Source organism: Protopterus annectens, chromosome 8.part0 (assembly GCF_019279795.1).
Source record: "Protopterus annectens isolate FY-2018-M chromosome 8.part0, PAN1.0, whole genome shotgun sequence".
In the NCBI taxonomy this organism is placed as follows: Eukaryota; Metazoa; Chordata; order Ceratodontiformes; family Protopteridae; genus Protopterus; species Protopterus annectens.
In genome coordinates, this window is record NC_056741.1 from 732821675 (window position 1) to 732844944 (window position 23270).

Genomic DNA, 23270 nt, shown 5'->3' on the forward strand with positions numbered 1-23270 from the left:
AGGGGGGGGGGTGGAGATAGGATCTCAAACTTCTTCAATAGTAGGACAGTCAGGCAAGCCCTAAAGGCAGATAATGTCATCAATGCTCAGGCTGTGGGTCCCTGAAGGCTTCCAAGGACTCTTGCCTTTGGGCCCTAGGCTATTCTGGATGTTTGCCCAATTACTGGGTTTTCCCACACACAGCATGTTACTCATTCCTTTGCTATATGTGGCACCTGAGCCACATCTGCTACTAGCTTCCTTTTTACTCTGTTATCCTGGAAAAAAAGAACATTATGATGGATGGAGCTTGTAATTTCACTATGTCTGCTTGTCTAGTAAGCAGAGCTATGGCTGGCAGCACACACAGATGACAGATCCCATGCTTTTGACCATATTCACTGCTGCATTATAAAAGAATACACATCATAATAATAGCTCGCCATGGTTCAAAGCAGCTGATGTCTATGAGGAAGTTTGTTTTAATGGGCCCATGCAGCAACTGCTCAATGTTTTTGTCAGCTGTGTCATGTCTGAAATCCACCTCATGAGACAAATAACTCAAAACGCACAAATGTTAATGTAGAGGATGCACATTTCCCTAGCTTATCACTCTAGATTTGTCTTGTGAACATATGAGTGAAAGGAAGGTGAAGCCTTTTTAAGAGCTGCTGCTGAGACAAGGCTGTCAGGACCAATATTTCTGATCAACTTCCCATAAGGAGCCAGAGGATGATGTTAGACTTTTTAGGGAGAGAGGACAGTGTAAAGGGATTCCATCACCTTGAGCTAAACTTCAGGATGTCCAATAATGTAAGCACCACCCAGAAAAAGGCTGCTGTTTGACCCTCAGGCCTTCTAGATCCTCAGTGGGAATCGTTTTGATCAGGTCACCCCAATTTGATGCATGAGCTCTAAATAGTCCCCAAACCTTGGGTCATTTAGAGGATTCAAAGGAGTTAAAAATTCCTCCTCATCAACATCTACTATGACAACTCCAAATGGGCATCTACTTACTTCTTATACAGGACCTTTTTGGGCTTCTTTACTGGGGGGAGTCCAAAGAGGATCTTAGATACAGGGTATCATAATGCAGGGCAGCCCCTTTAACCTGATTTGGGAGAACAAGCTGAGGAGTGGACTTTAAAGAGTATACAAGTTTAGCACTGACACCGTCTATTGTAACAGCTAAGTCTTCAGCATGTGGCTTGTTTTTGTTTATTGATATGTTTTTTTTTTTGTTTATTTATATTGGCTGCTGTTTAGAAGCATTCTGAAGCACTGCAAAAGTAGCTACTGCAAAAAATGGTCTGTTCAAATGCTCAAATTTTTGCAACTTTAACAAGTTCTCATGAGAGAGATATGAACCATACAAGAGATGCATGCCCTTTAAAAACTAGTCCAGCACAAATTACTGATGAACTTAAAATGCTGTAATCACATTTTGTCTCTGTAAAATGTGAGAAACTGTTAGCTTCTTGCTCAAGCTCTTCAGATTTTCTAACAGAAATACCTTCCACAGGTACATGCATCAGTAATAATTTTTCATCTTTTAATCTGACTCCTGCTTGAAGTCTTATCAGTTTATGAAAAAATGCCCAAAGTTAAAAATAACCATTACACATTATTGTAAAGTTTAAGCAGTCAGTACAAGAAAATATGTACATAAACCTAACCACTGTTTAATTTGAAGTCAATAAACAGTACACTATTTGATGTTTTAATAAAATAAGTGCAATTAAACGAAAAGGCATACCAATTAAAAAGATCAAAACTGTGAAACTTACTTGATCTGGTCTGAGTTCCACATTGATTTTATCTCCGTCTTCGAAACCATCTGGGACTCGATTCTGCAAAAGGAGCGGAATCTTTAAGTTTGGGTTATCCTTCACCTCGGTGTTCCACTGTTCCTTATGTTTCTGAGATTCTGCAATGCAATACTGGATTTTATTTATATATTCTGCTCCTTGCAGAATTCAAAATGTATATATATATATATATATATATATATATATATATATATATATATATATATACATATCATAACACATACAATCAGGTATTAATAAGAAGGAATTGAAGTTTCAATCTACTCCGCCTTCCTGTTCAGGCTTCTTCTATGAGCATGTCCAGCCCAGGTATCTTGCAAATGACTTCATTGAGTTGACTCTAATGGGACATTTTCTGCCACCCAGAAAGCTAAGCATGCAGTGTAAATTTTAACATGCCAATAAATTTAGAAGCAAAAACATAAAATGAACAATAGGAAAGAGCAAAAAAACTACTTTGAGTTTACCTCAACTCTCAAGATTTTCACAGAATGTTCAGATTTTTGCCTCATATTTTTGATCTGTTCCTCATACAATTTGTGGTTTTCTGGCAAATCAAAGAGGAATGACTTCAATAAATAGTGAAACACTTGAGTGTCAGGCTTCATACCCTTCAGAAAATGTATGATAATATAAAACATATTCTAGCAACTTTCTAAGTTTTGTGCCTTTCCAGAATTCTTCTGCTAACAAGTTGAGAGATATGCCTATGGAGTGTTCTGTAACCATGCTATAATTATTTATGCAACAACTGACATTAACATTTACCATGATGCCTTAGACAGAGAAATCATATTTCAGTTTTTCACAGGAAAGCAAGCTACTTGATGGTGAAAAGTACAGTTTTGTACCTACCATAAATGTAGATGTCCGATAGACATGCAACTGCAGTCATAAAGTACAGTTTTGTACCTACCGTAAATGTAGATGTCCGAACTGGATAGCATCTGCAGTCATAACATGGGTTGTCCTGTCGTCAGGCAGCCCTTCAGTCGGCCGGATTCCAAAGTCCGGGTCCGGCTTCGGCTGATGTTGCACTCACCCGAAGTCATCTCTGTTGGTCTTCGGGTATAAAGGCATCAGCCGACGCCATTTTCCTCAGTGTTTCTTGCCCCAGATGCCAGTAGCCCTCTTGGAGGCTAAAATTTGGATAGATGCCAATGTTTCCAAAAAGATAGAGGTAAACACACAAATAAGCATGTATGTACATATATACAAACAAATACACCATAATAGACTCCCCCCCACCAGCTAGCTATTAGGAGGGTAAAACACCCTAGGAGTACCACAGAGGGGAAGGAGGGAGGGTAATCCTGACTGCAGATGCTATCCAGTTCGGACATCTACATTTATGGTAGGTACAAAACTGTACTATGTCCTTCATGGATGCATCTGCAGTCATAACAACTGGGTAGAATACCATAGCCAACTAGGGGAGGAGGATAAAACTAGATTATGGTGTGTTTAGGATCCCTTGCAGTACAGCAGTGGCAAACCCTGCTCGGGATCTGGAATATAGAGGCAAATTATAATGCTTGGCAAATGTATGCACGGAGGTCCAAGTAGCCGCCTCAATAATGTCTTTGGTTGCCACTCCTCGTAAGAAGGCTGTGGTAGTGGCTGTTGCCCTTGTAGAATGAGGTCTTATGTTCTGTGGAATTGGTTTTCCATGGAAGGAGTAACAGAATCGTATGCAATTTCCTATCCATTTGGAGATTGTCTGTTTGGAAATAGCTTTTCCTTCCCTTCCTGTTGCATAGGCTACAAAAAGTTGGTCAGTCTTTCTGCTATTTTTGTTCTGTCCAAGTAGTAGCGTAGCTGTCTATGTACATCCAAGGTATGCAGTATTCTTTCCCTCTGTTTTGTGGGTTGGGAAGGAAGGTAGGTAGGTGGATTGCCTGGTTTAAAGACACTCTGGATACCACCTTAGGCATAAATGTAGGATTAGTCCTCATGGACACTCTATCTTGGTGGAAGATTAGGAAGGGTTGCACTGCCATTAAGGCCTGTAGTTCTGAAACCCTCCTAGCTGAAGTAATTGCCAGTAGGAAAGCAGTTTTCCATGACAGGTGTTGTAGGTCTGCTGTTGCTGCTGGTTCAAAGGGTGATAGTGTCAACTTTTCTAGCACAAAGTTTAAGTCCCAAGCTGGTAACGGTGGTTTCCTTGGAGGTTTTACATTCTTGATTCCTCTGAGGAACTGCCTGAGCAAAGGGTGCGAAAAAACAGGTGGATCAAAGCTGTATTCTGCTGAAATAGCTGATGCATGTATCTTGATGGAGGAGTAGGACAGGCCTGAATGAAGAAGTTCGGCCAGATACTCCAGAATGTTAGGCATATCTATGTTTGACACATCTTTTCCTCTTTAGTACTCCAAATGACAAACCTTTTCCATTTTCCAGCATAGTTCCTTCTTGTTGAAGGTCTGCGTGCTTCAAGAATAATGTCTTTAACTCTTTGGGAAAGCTCTGGGTTAGCTGCTGCTATGTGATGTTCCATGCAGTCAGTTGCAACGTCTTTAGGTTTGGATGTATGATGCTGTAGTTGTTCTGAGTTAACATCAAAGGCATCAGAGGTATTGGCCACATATTGTTCGAGACATGCTCCTCAGCAGTGGGTACCAGTGTTGTCTTGGCCAGTTTGGAGCTATCAGGATTATCCTTGGACGTTCTTCCTTGATCTTTAGTAATACTTTGTGTATCAAGGGAAGAGGTGGGAATGCATATGCTGTCAGGCCTTTCCAGCTGAAGGAGAGCGAATCCACTTTCCATGCTAGTGGGTGGAATGTCCTTGTGCAGAATTTTTTGAGCTGGTGATTGAGAGGTGATGCGAATAGATCTATCTGAGGCATTCCCCATTTCTTTGAGATGGTCTTGAAGATGTCCGGGTGCAGTTTCCATTCGTGGGCATCCGATGTGGTTCTGCTTAATATGTATGCTAGAGTATTTTCTTTTCCGGTACAAATATTGCCTGTAACTGGATGTTGTAGCTGAGTGCCAGGGTCCACAGCTCCAAAGTCATTCTGCATAGGGGTATGAATGAGTGCCTCCTGCTTGTTGATGTACCACATGACTGTGGTGTTGTCTGTCCTTATCATCAACTGGCCCTCTTTGAGAAGTGGTCTGAACCTTTGGATTGCCAGTTTTACTGCCAGCATTTCTTTTAGGTTGATGTGCAGGTGAAGTTGATCCTGTGTCCACAATCCTTGCACGCATTTGTCCAGCATGTGGGCCCCCCATCCTAGGTCTGAAGCGTCTGTTGTGATGGTCTGGCTTGCTTGACATCTGCGAAAGGGTAGGCCTGGGTTTGTCTGGCATGCCTGAGCCCACCATAGGAACTCCTGTTTTAAGCATGGAATTAGTGGGATTTCTGTTTCTAAGCTGTGTCTGTGTTGGGACCATAAATTCTTTAGGTACCACTGTAGTTTTCTCATATGTAGTCTGGCAAGTGGGACCAAGATTATGCATGATGCCATGAAGCCCAAGGCCTGCAGTACTTTTCTTGCTGTTAACTTGTTCAGCTTTGTTAGTGCTAAGAAGTAAAGAGGTAGTTCTTTTTGTTTTTCTGCAGTTAGGAATGCCATTTGTTTTACTGTGTCCAATTCAGCCCAAGAATGTCCTTGTTTGGGATGGTATCAGCCTTGACTTTTGTAGATTGACTGTGTATCCCAGTGCTTGTAGCAAGTAAATGACCCTTTGTACATCTGTTGTCAGCTTGCTTTTGTTGTCCCCTTGTAGCAGGCAGTCGTCCAGGTATGGGTAAATTTGAATTCCTGTAGTCTGCAATGGGCGATTACTGATGCCAGGCATTTTGTGAATACTCTGGGCGCAGTAGATAAGCCAAAGGGCAATGCTGAGAATTGATAGTGCTCTGATCCTGCAAGAAATCTGAGGTATCTTCTGCAGATTGGTCGAATGGGGACGTGCAGGTATGCCTCCTTGAGATCTAGAGTTACCAGCCAACACTCCTTGCCCAGCATGGGAAGAAGTTGCTGTAGGGTCAGCATTTTGAATTTTGGGACAATGATGTATGTATTTAAGGCGGACAGGTCGAGAATTGGTCTCCAACATTTTTCCTTTCTTGGAACTAGGAATAGTCTGGAGTAGAACCCCTTTCCTTGCTCTGCTGTTGGCACTCTTTCCACAGCTCTCATGTTTGCTAACTGCATTATCTGTTGTAGAGCCTCTGTTTTTTGATTTGGAGGTAGATTTGGCATTCCTCTTTTGACTGGTAAAGTGTGGAAGTGGAACCGGTATCCTTGATCTATGGTTTGTAAAATCCACTTGTCTTTTGTTATATAGTGCCAGTTCTTTGAAAATAAGGTTAACTTTCCGCCTAGAGGAGCTGCTATTTGTTCCCTGGTAGGCGGATTTAGGATTAAGTCACTGTGGTTGTGTTGATGTAGTGGCAGTGGTTGTGTCTGTGCCTCTGTTGTTACCTTGCCACTGTCGTCCTCTGTAGGCACCTCCTCTGGGTTGGTTTCTGCCTCTGGAACGTCTATTCCTGCCCCTTTGAGATCTTGTGGAGTCAGGAAAGGACCAATTTTGGCAGGCCAGTTCCTGCTAAACCTTGGGGGTTGAACCTGCAAGAAATCTTTAATCGTTTGAACAGATTTTGCCTTTTCTTCCATTTTCTTCATAACCTGCTGGGCAGGTGTACCAAACAAACTTGTCTTATCCATAGGAGCATCTAGTAACTTTGCTTTGACATGATCCGGTAAAGCTTGCTCCTTTAGCCATGCATGCCTTCTTATCACTGTGCCAGTCATGGCTGATCTAAATGAAGCCTCCAGTGCATCATAGCCACATTTTAAGGAATGGTTACTAACCTGTTGTATGTTATTTACCATTTCTAATACATATTTCTTATCAAGAGATTCATCAGTGGTTAGCTTTTTAGTTAACTGATCAAGCATAAACTCTTGGTATTGTATCATGTGAAACTGACAGTTTAAAGCTCTAGCTGAGAGAGTAGCTGAAGTGTAGACCTTTTGCCCCATCTGTCTAATGACCTTGCTTCCCTTTCAGAAGGAATAGGGTTTTAGCTATGGTCGCTACTGCCTTGGGACCCTGGGATATAGTTTCGGGGTCTGCAAGTGGGGCCTTGTAAAGGTGGTGATGGGTGTCTGGCACCCTGTAAAATCTGTCTGGTTTGGCAGGGGCTGGAGGTAAAGAGTCTGGTGCGGAGCAGACATCATTGAAAGCATCATCCACCACAGAGAGAACAGGAGGTATAGCTAAGGGCCTGTGTTGTGGAAGGTGCAGAAAAGTCCTAAGTCTTTTTCTGGAGTCTGAAAAATCCTGTTGCTGCCATTGGAACTGCTCTCGCATGGCATGTAAGGTTTCCCCAAAGGAGAATTCTTCTGGTGGGGAAGCAGCTGGAATGGATTCTTCAGCATCAGAGTCTTCAAAATTGGAGAAAGGAGCCTCTGGCTGGTCAGTTATGTCTGATTCATCGGCAGAATCATCAGATGACACTGGCTCAGGGGGCTCTGCCCTAGGTCTCTTCTCTGGGGGCTGAGAGGCCCTGTCTGGGTGAGGTTGAGATCCTCTAATTAATGAAATTAAATCTTCTGCCAGAGTAAGCATTTGAGAACTAGAGGAGGGCCTGGTTGTAGGGGTTTTAACAGGCACTGTTTTAGTAGTCTTGGCTGCTTTAGCCCTGGCGAAGGCCTTAATGGACATGGCTGCTGGAGGCCTAGCAGCACCACGTGCTGGGGTAGAGACATCCAAGGGAATGGTGTCTGATAAGTCAGTGGCAACCACCGTAGTGGGTAAAATTTCTGAGGCCGATTCAAGAATGGTAGCAGGTGCCTCAGTTGTAGAGATAGATTCAGCTGTAAAAAAGTCATGTTTCAAGTCACTAGCACATTTCAATTGATTTTGATTCAGGTTTTGTTTGGTCTCTCATACACATTCCAAAAGCTATATGTCACTTGGTCCCAAGTTTTGTATCGTATTCTTTTGTGTTTTAATAATGTTTTTATGGCAAGACTTAGTCAAGTCTGCAAAACTATTTAAATGATTTTATTTAGTTCTAAAAAAATTAGATAGAGCTCACAATAACAATGCATTCAAATTGGTGTTTTAAGTATAATAACTTTAGAAATGTTTTAATACAAACTTTTTGTGAACGTCTCTAAATAGTTTATGTCAAATGAACTAAGGTTCCGGGTGCGATGGTAACCGTAAAAAAGTCTATCTAGTGTCATATCTGTTAGCATTCTGATACGCAGGGTTTTCACTGCTTTTTGTTTAAGCATAGACTTACTGTTGAATTGCATCAAGTTCTTTAACTGTTTATTTGTTTGTTCGGTTGCGATGGTAACCGTAAACAAGTCTATCTAGGGTTATACCTGTTAGCATTCAGATGCGCAGGGTTCTCACTGCTTTTTATTTGTTTAAGCACAGACTTACTGTTGAATTACATCAAGTTCTTTAATTGTTTGTTTGTTTAATATATATATTTTTTAGTTCACAAATTGTATTATGAGTTATGCTTAAGATTTACTATAGACTCTATAAGCACTAATAATGAATGCAACGCCTCTGACAGTTTGTCAGTATTGCCGTTTTAAATATTTATTGAAGTACCTAATTATATAGGGCTTGGTTTTAATTTATGTACTATATAAGCACTTTAATGCAGAGTTTTCATTTGTCTGATGAAGCGTGGCTGTGACCACGCGAAAGCGCTTACCTTTTAATCACATCCACAATAAAGAAGAGTTTTATCTTTATTACGGCTGCCAACAATTTCTTTGAACAGTGAATTTGGGAACTGCATTTTAAACAGCAACCGCTCTTTACTTCACCTATAAACTACATCGTGGTGAGATCAGGTTTCTGCTTTCTACATAGATTCAGCTGTACTTTGATCAGTTTTCTCGGTTTCGGCCGAAACCGAGACACTCGCGGTTTGCTTAACCATGGTTTCGGCCGAAACCGCGGACCGCGAGTGTCGGTCTTTATCTTTGCGTTTTTTGGCAGATTGGGTAGTCGGAGGATCCGACAGCATAATGTACGCAAAATCAGAACCGAAAAACTGTTCAGCAAACTCCGACCGACGCCTAAGCGTTCGTCGGTTGAAGGAAGCACAGGCCGAACAGGCTGCTACGTCGTGGGCTGGGCCTAAACAAGGCAGACAATAAGAGTGGAAATCTTTATGAGGTATTTGTTTCCCACAGGTTAAACAATTATTATTTTCTGACAACGGCTGAGGAAAGAAAGAGTCCCCAACGGGTACTTAGCTTTAGAAGTCTTCAAGTAGTATTCGGTAGAAGTAATCTCTGGATCCGACCGACCGCACTTGCGAACAGCTTCTGCTTCGCCACGCCGCAAGAAAGACTGGGGAAAATGGCCGGCTGATGCCTTTATACCGAAGACCAACAGAGATGACGTCGGGTGAGTGCGACATCAGCGAAGCGGACCGGACTTTGGAATCCGGCCGACTGAAGGGCTGCCTGACGACAGGACAACCCAGTTGTTATGACTGCAGATGCATCCATGAAGGACATCATGTGGGTTGTCCTGCCTCAGGCAGCCCTCGGTCGGCCGGATTCCAAAGTCTGGGTCCGACGTCGGCTGATGTCGCATTTCTCGACGTCAGAGCGGCTGGAGTACATAAGCATCAGCCGACACCATTTTCTTCAGTGTTTCTTGCCCCAGATGCCAGGTGCCCTCCAAGGAAGGGTGTAATCAAATTGGAAGACAAAAACAGGATTCCAAACAAATAAATGAGCAATAAAACAAATACACCATAACAGATATCCCCAGCTAAGAGAAACAGGGATAGGAGTGGACCCTAGGCATAGAGGGGTATGGAGGGAGGGAAAATCCGACTGCAGTTGCATGTCTATCGGACATCTACATTTATGGTAGATACAAAACTGTACTATGTCCTTCAAGAATGCAACTGCAGTCATAACATGTGGGTAGAATACCATAGCTTAGCTGGGGGAGGAGGAATGCTCTAGGAAAAGATGGTGTGGCAATCAAACCCTGCAGGACTGCCGAAGCAAAGCCTGCTCTGGATCTGGAGTATAGAGGGAGATTGTAGTGTTTGGAGAATGTATGCACGGAGCTCCATGTAGCAGCTTCTAGAATGTCCTTGGTAGGCACCCCTCTTAAGAATGCTGTAGAGGTGGCTGTAGCTCTAGTGGAATGTGGTCTGACATTGGCTGGAACAGTCTTTCCATGAAAGGAATAACAGAATCTGATGCAATGTCCAATCCATTTAGAAACAGTCTGTTTTGAAATTGCTTTTCCTTGGACTGCAGGGGCGTAAGCTACAAAAAGTTGTTCAGACTTCCTACTGGCCTTGGTTCTGTCCAGGTAGTATCGAAGTTGTCTGTGAATGTCCAAGGTATGCAACAGTCTTTCCCCTTATTCTCAGGATTGGGGAAGAAGGCAGGCAGATGAATGGCTTGATTTAAAGAAACCCTAGATACCACCTTTGGCATAAAAGTAGGGTTGGTCCTTAATGAAACCCTGTCTCTGTGAAAAATAATAAAGGGTGGTATTGCCATTAGGGCCTGTAACTCCGAAACCCTTCTTGCTGAGGTAATTGCCAACGGGAAAGCTGTCTTCCATGAGAGAAATTGCAAGTCAACTGAAGCTGCTGGCTCAAATGGAGGTAGAGTCAGTTTTTCTAGGACAAAATTGAGGTCCCAGGCTGGCACTGGGGCCTTTCTTGGTGGCTTAATGTTCTTGATTCGCCTGAGGAATTGCCTTAGTAAAGGGTGAGAAAAAACAGGAGGATCAGTGTTGTATCTAGCTGAAATAGCACATGCATGTATCTTTATGGAAGAATATGAGAGGCCGTTCTTTAACATATCTGCCAAATATTCCAAGATGAGTGGGATGTTCAACAATGATGCATCATGTCCCTTGCTGGTATTCCAATTGCTGAATCTTTTCCACTTTGCTAAGTAAACCTTTCTGGTGGATGGTCTTCGAGCCTCTGTTAGTATCCGCTGAACTTCCTTGGAGAGAGATAAGCTGAATTTATTTATGGGATCTCCCAGGCTGTTAGCTGCAGTGTCTGAAGATTTGGATGCAGTGTTTCGAAATTATGTTGAGTCAAAAGTAGAGGCCAGTGGGGAAGGGCCCACCTCCTGGTGTGACATATGCTCCGTAGTAGTGGGTACCAGTGTTGTCTTGGCCAGTCCGGAGCTATTATGATTCCCTTGGGTTTCTCTGCTTTGATCTTTAGTAATACTGAGGTCATCAGTGGCAGAGGTGGGAATGCATAGATTGCTAGGGAGTTCCAGTTGAATGAGAGGGTGTCTATTTTCCAAGCTTTTGGATGTCCTTGTGCAGAATTTTGGTAGAAGATGGTTGAGGTGAGAGGCAAATAGGTCCACTTCTGGCTTGCCCCATGTCGAAGTGAGTTGTCTGAAGGCCTTCGGATGTAACCTTCACTCGTGTGGATCTGTGAAATTCCTGCTTAGGCTGTCCGCCAACACATTGTCTTTTCCTGGAACAAACTGGGATTGTAACTGGATGTTTAGGCTCAGTGATTTCTCCCAAAGCTGCATTGTCAGTCTGCAAAGGGGGTAAGAGTGGGTGCCCCCTTGCTTGTTGATGTACCACATCACAGTGGTGTTGTCTGTCTGTATCAGTAAATGGCCTTGCTGGAGTTGGTGTTGAAAGGCCTCGATGGCATGCATTACTGCCAGCATTTCCTTTTGGTTTATATGCAGATGTGTTTCCTTTGGAGACCATTGTCCTTGTATACACCTGCCTTCCATGTGCGCCCCCCATCCAAGGTCTGAGGCGTCTGTAGTCATGGTCTGTGTTATCTGTGGTTTTCTGAATGACATACCTGTGTTTGCCTGGCTCACCGAGGCCCACCATAGGAATTCCTTTTGTAGGCATGGAATGAGTGGTATGATTGTCTCCAAGTTGTTGCTGTGTTGAGACCAAATGCTTTTTAGGTACCATTAAAGCTTTCTCATGTGTAGTCTTGCTAATGGAACCAGGAGAATGCAGGATGCCATGTAACCCAGGGCCTGTAGGAATCTCCTTGCAGTCATCTGGGTGAGTTTTGTTAAACCTTTGAAATAATGAGTTAACTTCTCTTGCTTGTCTTCTGTCAGGTAAGCCATCTGAGAGGCTGCGTCTAGTTTGGCTCCTAAGAAGATTATTTGCTGGGATGGCTGCAGTCTTGACTTTTGGAAGTTGACTGTGTATCCCAGAGCTTGAAGTAATCGTATGACATAATCCAGGTTTTTTGTCAACATCAATTTGTCGTCCGCTTGTATGAGGCAGTCGTCCAGGTACGGGTAAATTTGTATCCCCTGGAGCCTGCAATGAGCAATTACTGAAGCCAGGCATTTTGTGAATACTCTGGGCGCAGCAGATAAGCCAAATGGCAATGCCGAGAATTGATAATGCTCTGGCCCTGCAAGAAATCTGAGGTATCTTCTGCAGCTGTGTCTGATAGGGACATGCAGGTATGCCTCCTTGAGGTCCAGAGTAATCAGCCACGACCCCTTGCCCAGCATGGGAAGGAGTTGCTGTAGAGTCAGCATTTTGAACTTTGGTACTATGAGAAAGGTGTTTAATGCGGACAAGTCCAGTATTGGTCTCCATTGAGATTCTTTTCTTGGAACAAGGAACAGTCTTGAGTAAAACCCTGGTCTTGTTCTTGTTGTGGAACTCTTTCTATTGCTTTCATCCGAGTCAGCAGAGTGATTTGCTTGATAGCCTCTGCCCTCTGATTTTGTGGTAGGTTTGGCATGCCTTGTTTTCTTGGTAAGGTATGAAAATGAAACCTGTACCCTCGGTCTATAATGTCCAAAATCCATTTGTCCTTTGTCAGTCTGTGCCAGTTTTCTGCAAACAGAGATAACTTCCCCAAGGGAGCTTCTAGTTGTTCCCTGGTAGGCGGTAGTAGAGGAAAGTCATTGAGATTGTGGTTGTGGGGCAGGTGAAACCCCTGCATCACTTCTTTGGTTTCCTGGCTGCCATTGTCGTCCCCTGTAAGGGCCTCTGTATTGGCCTCTTCCTCGGCCACGTCTGTTCTTACCCCTTTGAAACTTTTCTGGATTAGGAAAGGACCAGTTTTTTGAAGGCCAATTCCTACTGAATCTGGGGGGTTGAACCTGGAGGAAATCTTTCACTGTATGAACTGATTTTGCTTTTCTTGATGGTCTTTAACACATCCTTAGCATTTGCACCAAAAGCTTGTTCTTTTCCAAAGGTGCATCCAGAAGTTTTGCTTTTACATGATCTGGTAGAGGTTGATCTTTTAACCAAGCATGTCTACGAATGACTGCCCCTGTCATAGCTGCCCTACATGAAGCTTCCAGTGCATCATATCCACACTGCAGGAAGTGATTGCTTACTTGCTGAGTGTTATGTACAGCTTCCTGCAAAGTCTTCCTGTCTAAAGGATCAGGAGTGGCTAATGTTTTTGTAAATCTTCTAACAGATAATCCTGATATTGTAACATATGAAAAAGGCAATTTAAAGCTCTCATAGATAAGGTAGTGGATGTGTAAACCTTTTTGTCCCATCTCTCTAATGACCTAGCTTCCCTGTTGGAGGGCAAAGGATTTTTTGAGGTGGAGGCTGAAACTCCTTTAGGCCCCTGTGAAATAGCTTCCAAATCAGCAGTATGGGCCCTGAATAAATGGGAATGAGTTTCTGGGACCCTGTAATACCTGTCTGTCTTGGCTGGAGCAGGAGGAAGAGAATCAGGGGTAGCACTAGAGTCAGAATACAAATCATCCAGAACATCAAGTACAGGAGAAATAGCTAAGGTCCTGTGCTGAGGCTTCTTAAGGAAAGTCCTAAGGAGTTTCCTAGAATCAGAATATTCCTGACCTTGCCACTTGAAATGTTCCCTCATGGTGTGTAGAACTTCCCCGAAAGAAATATCCTCAGGAGGGGAGGCCGAGGGGATGGAATCTTCTGCATCCGAGTCCTCATAGGTCTGAAAGAGCTCTTCCTGGCTATCAGAGTGGACAGAGCCCTCAGAATCTTCATCTGAAGGAGTAGGGTCAGAGGGTTCAACCCGGGGCCTTTTATCAGGAGGGGGCTGGGATCCTCTCTCAGGATGGGCCTGTGAACCTCTAATCATGGAAATTAAATCAGCAGCCATGGACATAATTTGTGTCTCTGGAGTCGGCTGAGGTAAGGATTTAGAAGTAATATGCTTTGTTTTGCTGGCTGCCTTAGCCCTAGTGTAGGCCTTAATAGACATGGCCATAGGGGGCCTGGCAGCTCCACGTGCAGGAGTGACCTTGTCTACAGCAATGGTCTCGGGCACTTCCTCGGTTTCGGTATCCGGAGGAAAATCTATAACTGGCGCCGGAGTAATGTCTGGAATCTGAGTCGCCGGTACGCGTGTCTTCGGTTCGGAGCGGTGGAGAGACCGTCTCAGAGGGAACCGGAGCACTCGCGCTAGGTTTTGGCGTGGAGTCGGTAGTAGACGCGGGCCGAGGATGTCAGTCCCGGTCTTTTCGCTTTTTGGGAGTTTGCGATGTCGGGAGATCCGACGGCATGGTGTAAGCAAAATTATCGCCGAAAAAATCTTCAGCGAACTCCGCCCGGCGCCTGAGAGTGCGCTTGTTGAAGCGAGCACAGGTTACACAGGCCGAGACGTCGTGGTCTGGGCCCAGGCAAGGGAGACAGTAAGAGTGGAAATCCTTATGAGGTATTTGTTTACCACAAGAAAGACAATTGTTAACTTTTTCAGTAATTTCTGACATCGGCTGAGGCAAGAAAAGGTCCCCAATGGGGTACTTAGCTTTTCTGATGACTTCGGTATCGTAGAATACAGGAGCTGACCGACCGGCACTTGTGAACTGCTTCTGCTTCGGGCACCGCGCGGCAAGAAAGACTGAAGAAAATGGCGTCGGCTGATGCTTATGTACTCCAGCCGCTCTGACGTCGGAGAGAAATGCGACATCAGCCGACGTCGGACCCAGACTTTGGAATCTGGCCGACCGAGGGCTGCCTGAGGCAGGACAACCCACATGTTATGACTGCAGTTGCATTCTTGAAGGACATCAAGCATTCGGGTAGGAGGAGAAATTATGTTTCTTGTTTTGAATTCCAAAAATGGACTTTGTCACCTGTACTAGTCTCAGTTTATGGGAAAGGGTAGCTAAAATGTGAACAAGATGAATATACGAGAGAATGCTGTATGGCGAAAGCTGAATAAAATATGCAAATAACAGCAGTAAATGACTCACACATCACTGCAGACACAAAGGTGGAATTTCACCACTCTAGCTTTCTATTCTGTGGCAGTACTTGTGTTATATGCAGCAAGATTCAGTAAGTTATTCATGACCGAAAGGCTTCATGTGAAGAGTTAGGGTGGGACCAAGGAGGACCACACCTACACACAGATACGCATACACACATCTGTGCATTTTGCCAGTTCTTGTCTCAAATTCGTTTAATAGCCGTGTCTTTTTACTTAATAAAAGGCAATATTACTACAACACATTAACACCTAACTGGGGCACCACATGAATGTTTAGCACAGAAATAAACAGAACAAACACAGGAGGCACTGTCTATATCAAATGTACACCGCTGCAAATATTAACATCTGTTCACCAAATTACATGAAATTATAAAATATTTTGCATGCTTCACATTATTTTACTGTAACCAATAAAATTACAAATTACTGATGAACAACCTTTAAATGGCAACTGTCACACAAAACATGCACGTAAGATGTACCACACTGGAGATGCTGTTTATCACCTTTTTCTAGTAAAGTCAGTTATTCCCCTTTGTCTTATACCAAAAAAGTTAAACCTATTTTTTATCAGGCAAATTGATGGTCTGATTGATACTGACTGGTGATGCCACCTTAGGAAGAAAGGATGGATTGGTCCGAAGGGAAACCTTATCTTTGTGAAAAGTCATGTAAGGTACTTTGATGGACAAGGCCTGCAGTTCAGAAACCCTTTTGGCAGAGGTAGTAACCACCAGAAAAGCTGTTTTCCAAGATAAATATTTCAGATCTGCTGTTGCAGCAGGTTCGAAAGGCAGAGCGATCAAAGCCTGAAGAACCATAGTAGGGTCCCATGGGGGAACAGGATCCTTGACTGGGGGGGCGTAACAAAAAGGTGCCTTTAATAAAGGCTTTACACAGTCTGGAGGAGGCTAGAGAGGCAGAATTCTCACCCACATGAAAATGAGAAATAGCAGCTAACTGAACTTTGACAGTAGAAGAATTAGCTCTGTGCTGGAAAATATCAGCTAGAAAATCAAGAATGGTGGAAATAGGAGCCATGAAGGGGTCTAAACTCCTTTGAGAGGCCCAAAGGGAAAAACGTTTCCACTTGCTGCAATAAACCTTCCTAGTCGAAGACTTATGAGCAGCCACCAAAATAGACCTAACTGAGGAGGATAATCCAGGAGTCCTAGCAATCACGGGAACTGGAGCAGCCAAGCTGTGAGCTTCAAACTATCCTGATTCAGATGAGGAACCCCCAAAGGGTGTGAAATGGGATCCAAGATCCAAGGTGGAGCCAGAAGGTGAGACCAAAGGAGGGGAAACCACACCTGGCAAGGCCAAAACGGGGCAATGAGGATCACTCTGCTCCCCAGTCGACGAGCTTTCTGTAGAAACCTCGGAATAAGAGGTACTTGGAGGGTAAGCATACAGAAGACTGGGAGGCCAAGCATACACTAGAGCATCTCTGGGGGACTCCCCTGGCAGGGGGTTCAGAGCGAAAAACTTGCTGCACTTCGCATTGGAAGGAGATGCAAAGAGATTGCAGCAAGGATGACCCCACTCGTGGAAGATCTGTTCTCCTACTGAACGATTCAGAGACTACTCGTAAGGCATCAGAACAGTCTGACTTAGCCTGTCTGCTAGGATGTTGGACCGTCCCGGAATGTGCATTACAATGAGAAAGCGACCGGTGGAGATCGCTCATTCCCACACTCTCATGGCCTTGCGACAAAGGGGGTAAGATCTGGTCCCTCCCTGCTTGTTCATATAACAGACCACTGACATGTTGCCTGACTGAATTGCAATCGTTCCCAGAGGAAGAAAGGCATGAAGGGCCTGCAATGCTAGAAGGACTGCCCTCATCTCTAGGACATTTATGTGCAAGCTGGTCTCTACAGGTGACCACAGGCCTTGGACTGTCCTGCCTGAACAATGCCTCCCCCACCTGAGTTGGGAGGCATCCGTGGGCACTGTGGCTTGAGCCGGGGCTGGGACAAAGGGTCGTCCCTCCAAAATGTACGGACAGTGCATCCACCATATGAGGGATGACTGACAGACTTGACTGAGTTGAATTCGATATGCCAATGGAAGCTCCAACCGGGGCCATTGTACAGCTAGAGTCCATTGTAGAATTCTCATGTGTAACCGGGCACACGGGCGGCCATTGAGCCTAAGGCCCTCAACATTGATTATGCCATAGGGAGATGAGAATGGTAAATCAGGGAGACATGTGCTGCCGCCTCCCTTTGCGTGTGTGGTATGTCCGGTAGGTGTTTGAGAGATTTGAGGGGGCCCACAAAGGGAATAGATTATCCTCTGGATATGATCTGAAGCACCCAGCGGTCTGATGTTATGGACTCCCATACCACTAGGTTCTCAAGACCTAAAATTCCTCGAACCCCCTCTGCCTCTGGGTCGGTGTCCATTCTGTCCCCCTCTGCCTCTGGGGAAGAAGAGCCCCGCGTGTCCCGGGAATACTGTGACTTCCAGAACCACATCTTCTTTTGCCCTCTCTGGTTCCAGGAAAAGGACCTTTGAGGGCTCAAGAAGCGGATCCTGACAGCAGACAGTGTCTTCCCGTCCTTCTCACTGACTAACATCTCTTTGACGGTCTTACCAAAAAGAGTAGAGCCGTCATAAGGGGCATTGGCAAAGGACGCCATGAAAGGTTCCGAAAATTTACATAATCTGAGCTAGGCATTGCACCTCATGAACGGACCCAGCCGCACTAGCCGCTCTTTCCGTAGCATGTGAAAGGAGTCACATGGACTTGTTTGAGACTGCTTTCAAAGTGGCCATCCTCGCGGAAAACAAGACCCTGTCCTCCTGCGACATGGACTTAGGGGGAGACTCCTCCAGCTCCTTTACCAAGTTGTGTTGGATTCTGGTGACATGGGCCAGGTAGTTCAGCACCCTAATAGAAAAGGTAGCTGAAGTGTAAACCCGCCTACCTAGGCGGTCCATCATCCACGACTCTCAGTCAGGAGAATGAACCGAGGAACTCTCTCGGGCAAGTTTCTTCTTTGTGGCTGCTGCTACCACCATAGCATCTACGGGGGAGCCCTTGTTCCATGCTGGCCTATCCGAGGGAGGACTCAAAATCTTGTCAGGCCTTTCTGGAATTGGTTCCATGGTGTCCGGCTCCTTCCATGCCTGCGAGGTGACCAGATCCACCAAAGGATCCATGGGAGGGGACACCCAGGAAGTAGATGGGCCCGTGCCGAAAGCCTCCAGGAACACAGACTCGTCAGAAGAAGGTTTAGGGGCAGACCAACCTCCCCGCTGGCGAAGGATTTCCATGATGTCTCCAAAGGAGACATCCTCGGGAGGTGACCTACGGGAAACTTCTCCATCATCCAAGTCCGTATCCTCGGTGAGGGACTCTGGGGAGTCCAAGTGCTTCCTCTCGCACGTATGCTTGCGAGGAACCTCTCTGGCAGGGCTCTCCGAAGGGGACTCGCAAGCCACTTGTTCCTCAGGGGGAACTGTATGGGGCTCCTCGAGCACGGGCTGTCCCACTGGTAAAATGATGGGGATCATAGAAAGAGCTGAGGGGGTCTGAGCAGAGTCCAAGGGGACAGTCAGGGGACTTGATCCAGCAGAGAGAACCCTTTCTAACACGTCAAATGCCAAGGGAGAGCGAACTTCCTGAGAAACCATTAAGGAGGCCGGTTTCCCCGGGTCAGACGAGAAAATCGGAGCCAGGCCCGAAGTGGACGGAGCTCCGCGGGAGGGAACTTGGCCCGACAAAGGTGGAGCCAATGGAAAAAGTTCCACTCCCTCGGATCCGACACCCAAGCTCCAACTCAGAGAGCAGCTCCAGGCAGCTGTCAGTGTTGAGGAAGCAGGTACCGTCAGCGCTAACCCCCTGACTAAAGCCATCCTCGGATCCAAATACTCCGAACCCGATGGACGGATCAGAGAAGGAGATATCAGTTGGAAAAAAGGAAGCAAGCTCCCACCTCCTGAGGGGGAGGGGGCTGGCAAGACCCCCCCATCTGGATCTGAGTACGAATGAACCTCATCATTTTATCCATGTCAACCTTCGATAAAGACCGGGTGGACCTCGACGAGGCCACGGACTCCGACCTTGCGGGTTGGGGCACCAAGGCCCTAGAAGCTGAGCATGTCTCCTCCGGCTCCGGGGAAAACCTTGGAGATCGGAGCCATGGGGAGTCACGGATACTAAGAGTCTTGACCGGTGAAGGAAGGTCCGGAGACCTCTTACATTTTTCCTTCGACTCTCTCTCCTTCTCTCTGCCCATTTTCCACTCCACTTCTGCAGGCTTTTGCACAGAAGGTTGAGTCCCAGCCTGGGAGGGAGGAGAAGCCAGAGGAAGAGAAGGAGAGGCAGCCACAGCAGCCACTGTGACCGAAGCAACTGTCTCAGAAGGGGGAAGAAGGCCTTTCGAGACAACTTGGCCTTCCTATCTTTGATGACGCGCAGGTTAAACCTTGCGCAAATAGTGCAGTCTGTGCTAAGATGGGCAACACCCAAGCACATAACACAAAGTGTGGCTATCTGCAGGGGATAACTTATGGCCACACTCAGTGCATCTTTTAAATATTGGCTTATCAGCCATGGTATTAGTGGGAAGAATAACTGAAAAAAAAAAAGAAGTTATGTTCTTACCATAACGTTCCATGTTAGTTGTCTTCTTCTCGCCTTCTTCTTGCTGGATGGGTTCGGAGCCGACCTCGCCCACTGCCACTCTAAAAGCTCGAGAGTTGGTTCCACCGGCTCGAGGCTCCCCTTATATCCCACAATGCTAGGCGTGAGTTACCTCAGATCTCGTTTGTAAGCTAGGCCCAGCCTATAATAGTAATAGAATAATTAGTAACAAAGTCCACCTCTATAAATAAGGGAGAAGAGAAGGGTGACCTACATCCTGATCCAGGAAATATGCACAGCAGAGCATATACCTAAAGTACAGAGGTGGTAGAAAGAGAGGTCACAATCACAACTCCTCTAGGTCTGTCCAGGCCAGGGGTAGGAGGGTGGGACGCCAAGAAGGCGGCGAGAAGAAGACAACTAACATGGAACGTTATGGTAAGAACATAACTTCTTTATGTTAAGTTGTCTATCTCGCCTTCATTCTTGCTGGATGGGACCGTCCCTAGCACCTTGTCCCGGTGGCCTAACGGAACAGACTCTTGAGAACAGTGGAACCAAAGTTAGCTCTATGCCTAGAAGCTAAATCCAACTTATAATGAGAAATGAAAGTGTGAGGAGTAGCCCAAGTAGCCGCTGCACAAATGGTGTCAATAGGCAGTCTGTCTTGGAAGGCTAAAGAAGTAGCCAAAGCTCTGGTGGAATGGGCCTTAGGTTTATTAGGCAGCTTTTGGTGTCTAATTTCATATACAAGGGAAATCAGAGATGTTAGCCATCTAGATAATGATACCTTTGAAACTGAAAGTCCCTTTCTGCCTTCCGCATAGGAGACAAACAGCTGGTCAGATTTTCTGAATTGTTTTGTTCTATCCAAATAGTACCTCAACTGACGATGAACATCCAGCCAGTGTAATTTTTGTTCAGATCTATTGGAATATTCTGGAAAAAAGACAGGGAGGTCAATGCTTTGATTTAGATTTGACGTCGAGACTACCTTAGGCAAAAAGGACGGGTTGGTTCGTAAGGATACCCTGTCCTTATGAAACAATAGATAAGGAGGTCGACAGCTGAGTGCTTGAAGTTCTGAAACTCTTCTAGCTGAAGTAATAGCTACCAGAAAGAGAGTCTTCCATGATAGCAATTTTAAAGAACAGGAGACTGCAGGTTCGAAAGGGGGAAGAATCAAAGAAGTAAGAACTAAATTTAGGTCCCAAGGAGAAGGAGGATTTCTTATAGGAGGTCTGAGAAGAAAAACTCCTTTCAAAAAGGCTTTGCAAAGCTTGTGGGACATTAGGGCAGAATCAGAAATACCCACATGAAAGTTAGAAATAGCTGCCAATTGAACTTTAAGAGTAGAGGGAGATGAACCTGCATGGAAGAGTTCAGCTAGAAAATCAAGGACTATTTGGATGGAAGCAGTGAAAGGATCTATGTCCCTTCCTTGAGCCCAATATGTGAAGCGTTTCCACTTACTCAAATAAATCTTCCGAGTGGAAGATTTATGGGAAGCTATCAAAATATCTTGAACGGAGTGAGATAATTGAGGAAGCCTGGCTAAGGTTGGAACTGGAGGAACCAAGCAGTGAGGTTCAGAGAGGGGAGGGGAGGGAGCGATGCAACTGACCCGACTGATGGATCAAAAGATCTGGAACTAGGTCCAGATGCCACGGTCGCTCCAATAGAAATTGATGTAGAAAGGGGAACCACACCTGTCGAGGCCAGTAAGGAGCAATGAGGATCAATGAGGCCTTCTGAGCGATAGCTTTCTGTATCACTTGAGAGATTAGTGGGAAGGAGGGAAATGCATACAGAAGTCCCGGGCCAAACTTGGACTAGAGCGTCTCTGCTGGGTTGGCCTGGTAAAGGGAATAGAGTGAAATATTCTCTGCACTTGCTGTTTTGGGGAGTAGCAAAAAGATCGCAGCAAGGCTGACCCCACTTGAGGAAAATTTCTCTCACAACAGAGTCTTTCAGAGACCACTCGTGAGGCATGAGGATAGCTCTGCTCAACTTGTCCGCAATTTGACTGGACTTCCCGGGGATGTGCGTTGCTATCAGAAACCGCTGAGAAGAAATCGCCCATTGCCACAATCTGAGTGCTTCTCGACACAGGGGGTAGGACCTGGTTCCGCCTTGTTTGTTGATGTACCACACTACAGACATATTGTCTGTCTGGATTGCAATCGTTCCCAAGGGAAGAGAGTCTTGAAGGGCTTGCAACGCTAAAAGCACTGCTCTCATCTCCAGAACATTTATGTGCAAGTGGCATTCGCTTGGCTGCCATGTGCCCTGGACCGTCCTGCCCTGATAATGCCCCCCACCCGATCAGGGAGGCATCCGTTGTCAGAGTAGCAACCGGAGGGGGTGGAACAAAGGGTCTTCCCAACAAGAGCTGAGGGGAAGACATCCACCACATGAGATGATTTCTGCACGCCATGTGATCATAATGGTGTGGGACATTGGGAGTTGCTGGTATGACCATTGTGTAAAGAGCATCCATTGAAGGATCCGCATGTGGAATCTGGCTAATGGAAGCAGAGGTATGGCCGCCATAATTCCCAACACTTTCAGAACTAACCTGGCTTTGATTCTGTTGTTGTTGAAAAGGAGTGAGACCAGTTTGTGTATGTCTGTTATTCTCTGATGTGTTAGTCTCGCAGACATGTCTACTGTGTCTAGATTTGCCTATGAAGGTAATAGTACGACAAGGCGACAAAACAGACTTTTCGCAATTTATTGAAATGCCTAGCTTTTGACAAATGCGAAAAGTGTAATCCCTGGCCATCAGAAGGAGATGCTTGGTGGGAGCTGTGAGGAGCCAGTCGTCCAAATATGGAAACACCTGGAATCCTTGTCGCCTCAGGTGAGAAGCTACCACTGCCATGCATTTGGTAAACACCCGGGGGGCAGTGGTGAGACCAAAGGGCAGGGCCCTGAACTGAAAATGACTGGTTCCCAGCCTGAAGCGGAGGAATCTTCTGGAGTGTCTGTTCATTTTTATGTGATAGCACGCATCCTGAAGGTCTATAGAGCACATCCAGTTTCCTTTTCCCAATAGGAGAAGGATGGATTGCAGCGTGACCATCCGAAATCTTGTTTTCTTGACTGATCTGTTCAAGATACTGAGATCCAAAATTGGTCTCCAGTCCCCTGTTTTCTTTGGAACTAAAAAGAACCTTGAGTAGATTCCGGATCCTTGCTGGTCTGCTGGAACTGGCTGAATTGCTCTTTTTGCAAGCAGTTTTGAAATTTCCAAAACCGCTAGATCCCTTTGAGCGGTTGGAACATCTGGAAGGGATTTTTTTTGATTGGTTTGGAATGCGAAGAAAGGGGATAGAATAGCCTTCGAAATGACGGACTGTACCCATTTGTCTTGAGTCAGGGATAGCCAGGCTTCTGGGTACAGTGACAATCTTCCCTAGACTGCCTCCGAAGGTGGGCAGTCGGGCAACACCTCAGGGATGCTGAAAGGGCTTATCAGAGAAGGCTTCTCGATTGCTCTGGTTCTGGAGCCCCTGCCTCGAGGGCCACGTCTACCATTGTTTTTCCTACCTCTGCCTCTGGCGGGAAACGACTTTGTCGTCAGGCGAAGTCCCTTGAGATTGTTTACGGAACCACATTTTCCCACTTTTCTGGCCTTTGG

At 45.5% G+C, this 23270-nt stretch overlaps 1 protein-coding gene across 1 annotated transcript in view; it reads right to left on the reverse strand.

Annotated features, from left to right (window-relative positions):
• The window catches only part of GPKOW (G-patch domain and KOW motifs), a 743201-nt gene that overhangs the window by 520563 nt on the left and 199368 nt on the right, over positions 1–23270 (reverse strand). The window contains exon 3 of the mRNA XM_044080190.1: positions 1767–1906. Coding sequence (XP_043936125.1) covers positions 1767–1906 — 140 coding nt within the window. The remainder of the gene's footprint in view (positions 1–1766; positions 1907–23270) is intronic.